The sequence below is a fragment of the Citrus clementina genome, unplaced genomic scaffold, assembly GCF_000493195.1.
Source record: "Citrus clementina cultivar Clemenules unplaced genomic scaffold, Citrus_clementina_v1.0 scaffold_1, whole genome shotgun sequence".
Taxonomy (NCBI): Eukaryota; Viridiplantae; Streptophyta; class Magnoliopsida; order Sapindales; family Rutaceae; genus Citrus; species Citrus x clementina.
Genome location: NW_006263303.1, coordinates 3,551,446 through 3,553,297, shown reverse-complemented (window position 1 = coordinate 3,553,297; position 1,852 = coordinate 3,551,446). Strand labels below are relative to the sequence as shown.

General features: G+C 28.8%; 1 protein-coding gene across 1 annotated transcript in view; it reads left to right on the top strand.

The window, feature by feature from the left end:
* The window catches only part of LOC18055040, a 14,052-nt gene extending 12,967 nt beyond the window's left edge, over nucleotides 1-1,085 (top strand). The window contains exons 21-22 of the mRNA XM_006450691.2: nucleotides 197-327; nucleotides 425-1,085. Of these exons, the coding sequence (XP_006450754.2) occupies nucleotides 197-327; nucleotides 425-572 (279 nt within the window). The 3' untranslated portion in view covers nucleotides 573-1,085. The remainder of the gene's footprint in view (nucleotides 1-196; nucleotides 328-424) is intronic.
* Nucleotides 1,086-1,852: the final 767 nt, after the last annotated feature.

The window sequence follows — 1,852 nt, the reverse complement described above, 5'->3', positions numbered from 1 at the left end:
TTTTTTTTTTTTTGGGGGGGGGGGGGGGGAAGAGTAAGAAAAATTAGAGATTTCTATTTGCTTGGGTTCAAATTATATTATTTATCGCAGACTATTTGCTTGGGTTCAAATTATATTATTTATCGCAGATCCTGTTCTCCCTGCTATACTCTTAATTGGATGGTAGAATGATGGAATTTTCTTCGTTCTTTGAAAATACAGAATCTTGTTTAATCTCCTTTTGATCTGTTGCCAGGGAGTTGCATTCCTCTGTGGATATGTTCACTATAGCAGTGGATCATCGCCTAATAAAAAAGTTCCGAACTTTCAGCCTTGGAATTTTAGCATGTGAGATGATCTTTTGCTTCTATAAGAAGTTTATTTTGACATGGAATCACTGCAGCAGACTAATATAGTCATGCATCCATTTTCTTTGTTTGTGTAGGGATGAAAGTGAATGGTGGATTTTTCCTGCTGGACTGGTTCTGTGTAAGATTTTCCAATCCCAACTTGTTAATTGGCATGTTGCAAATTTGGAGATTCAGGATCGCACATTGTACAGTAATGATTTTGAGCTCTTCTGGCAGTCATGATGATACTTCAACATTATCTTCCAATATCTTTTGAGAGTACTAGCTGAGTGGTTAACACGGGGACGTAGAAATAGAAGAAAGTAAAAGAACACCCAAAAAAAAAAAAGAATATAATTAGCGTGAGGCATTCATTCATGTAATTCCTTTTGAATGTAGCGTTTTGCTTTTTCTTCTTTACCATTTTGTTTCTAAGTGCAATGTAAATATAGAAATGGGAGGGAATACCCATGTTTAGAGAGTTCATTTCATTTATTTGACTGTATTTTCTCCATGCAACCTGATCTTCATTATTTTAATCATTCTAAAGGTGAATTTGTTTTTGTGCATTGAGAGGAATAGATGGATCTAAATGTTAAAAAAGGAGGGGAAAAAAAAAAGGTGATTTATGGAGATCTATCATCATTTTGTTAAGGGGGCGTTTTCTCATTTTGTCCTGATGCAAATTCTAAAAGCTTGTCATGAGCGTCTAGGGAGTTTGATAATTCTGATAATCGGATGTTGAATTTTTCTTCATGGCTTCCTTTGTACCATTATCTATTGTCGGGCATGTTAGGATGTGATGCAACTCAATTTAATTTTGATGGGGTGAATGAGTTATTGTGTCAATTTTTTGAGCTTAGGGGCTGTTTTTTTTTTTTTTTACTTAATGACTTAATTGAACTAATTTTATTAAGTTAAGTTTAATTAGTTAAGTCATTAAGTCCGTTTTTTTTACTTAATGACTTAATTGAACTAATTTTAATTAGTTAAGTCATTAAGTTTTTTTTGATTTAATGACTTAAGTCAGTAAGGTGGTGTTTGTTTTTTAACTTAATGACTTAAAGTGACTTAACTTAATTAATTAAGTTAATTAGAGGTGTTTGTTTTTATAATTTAATGAGATTTTTTAGATAATTTTGACTTAATAAAATAAGTCAATTTTTTTGGTTTTTTACTTAATGGAGATATTTGAATTAAGTCAATTACATACTAATATAAAAAATATCCATGTTTTATAATTTTTTGTTTCATGTCTATCTCAAAATTCACCCATAGATATTTACCCATATAAAAGTATTCTTGTTTTTTTTTTCTTATATTATATACGATAAAATTTGAAATTTATGGTATTTTATATATTAAAATTTTAAAATAATTATGTATTCACTTGAATATAATTTTACTTATAAATATTAAAATATTATGGTATTTAATATATTATTTATTTGACATTCAAATTTAATAAGGATATAAATGTAAAAATACATATTTTCAGCTTTTTCAATTGAAAAAATAAATAA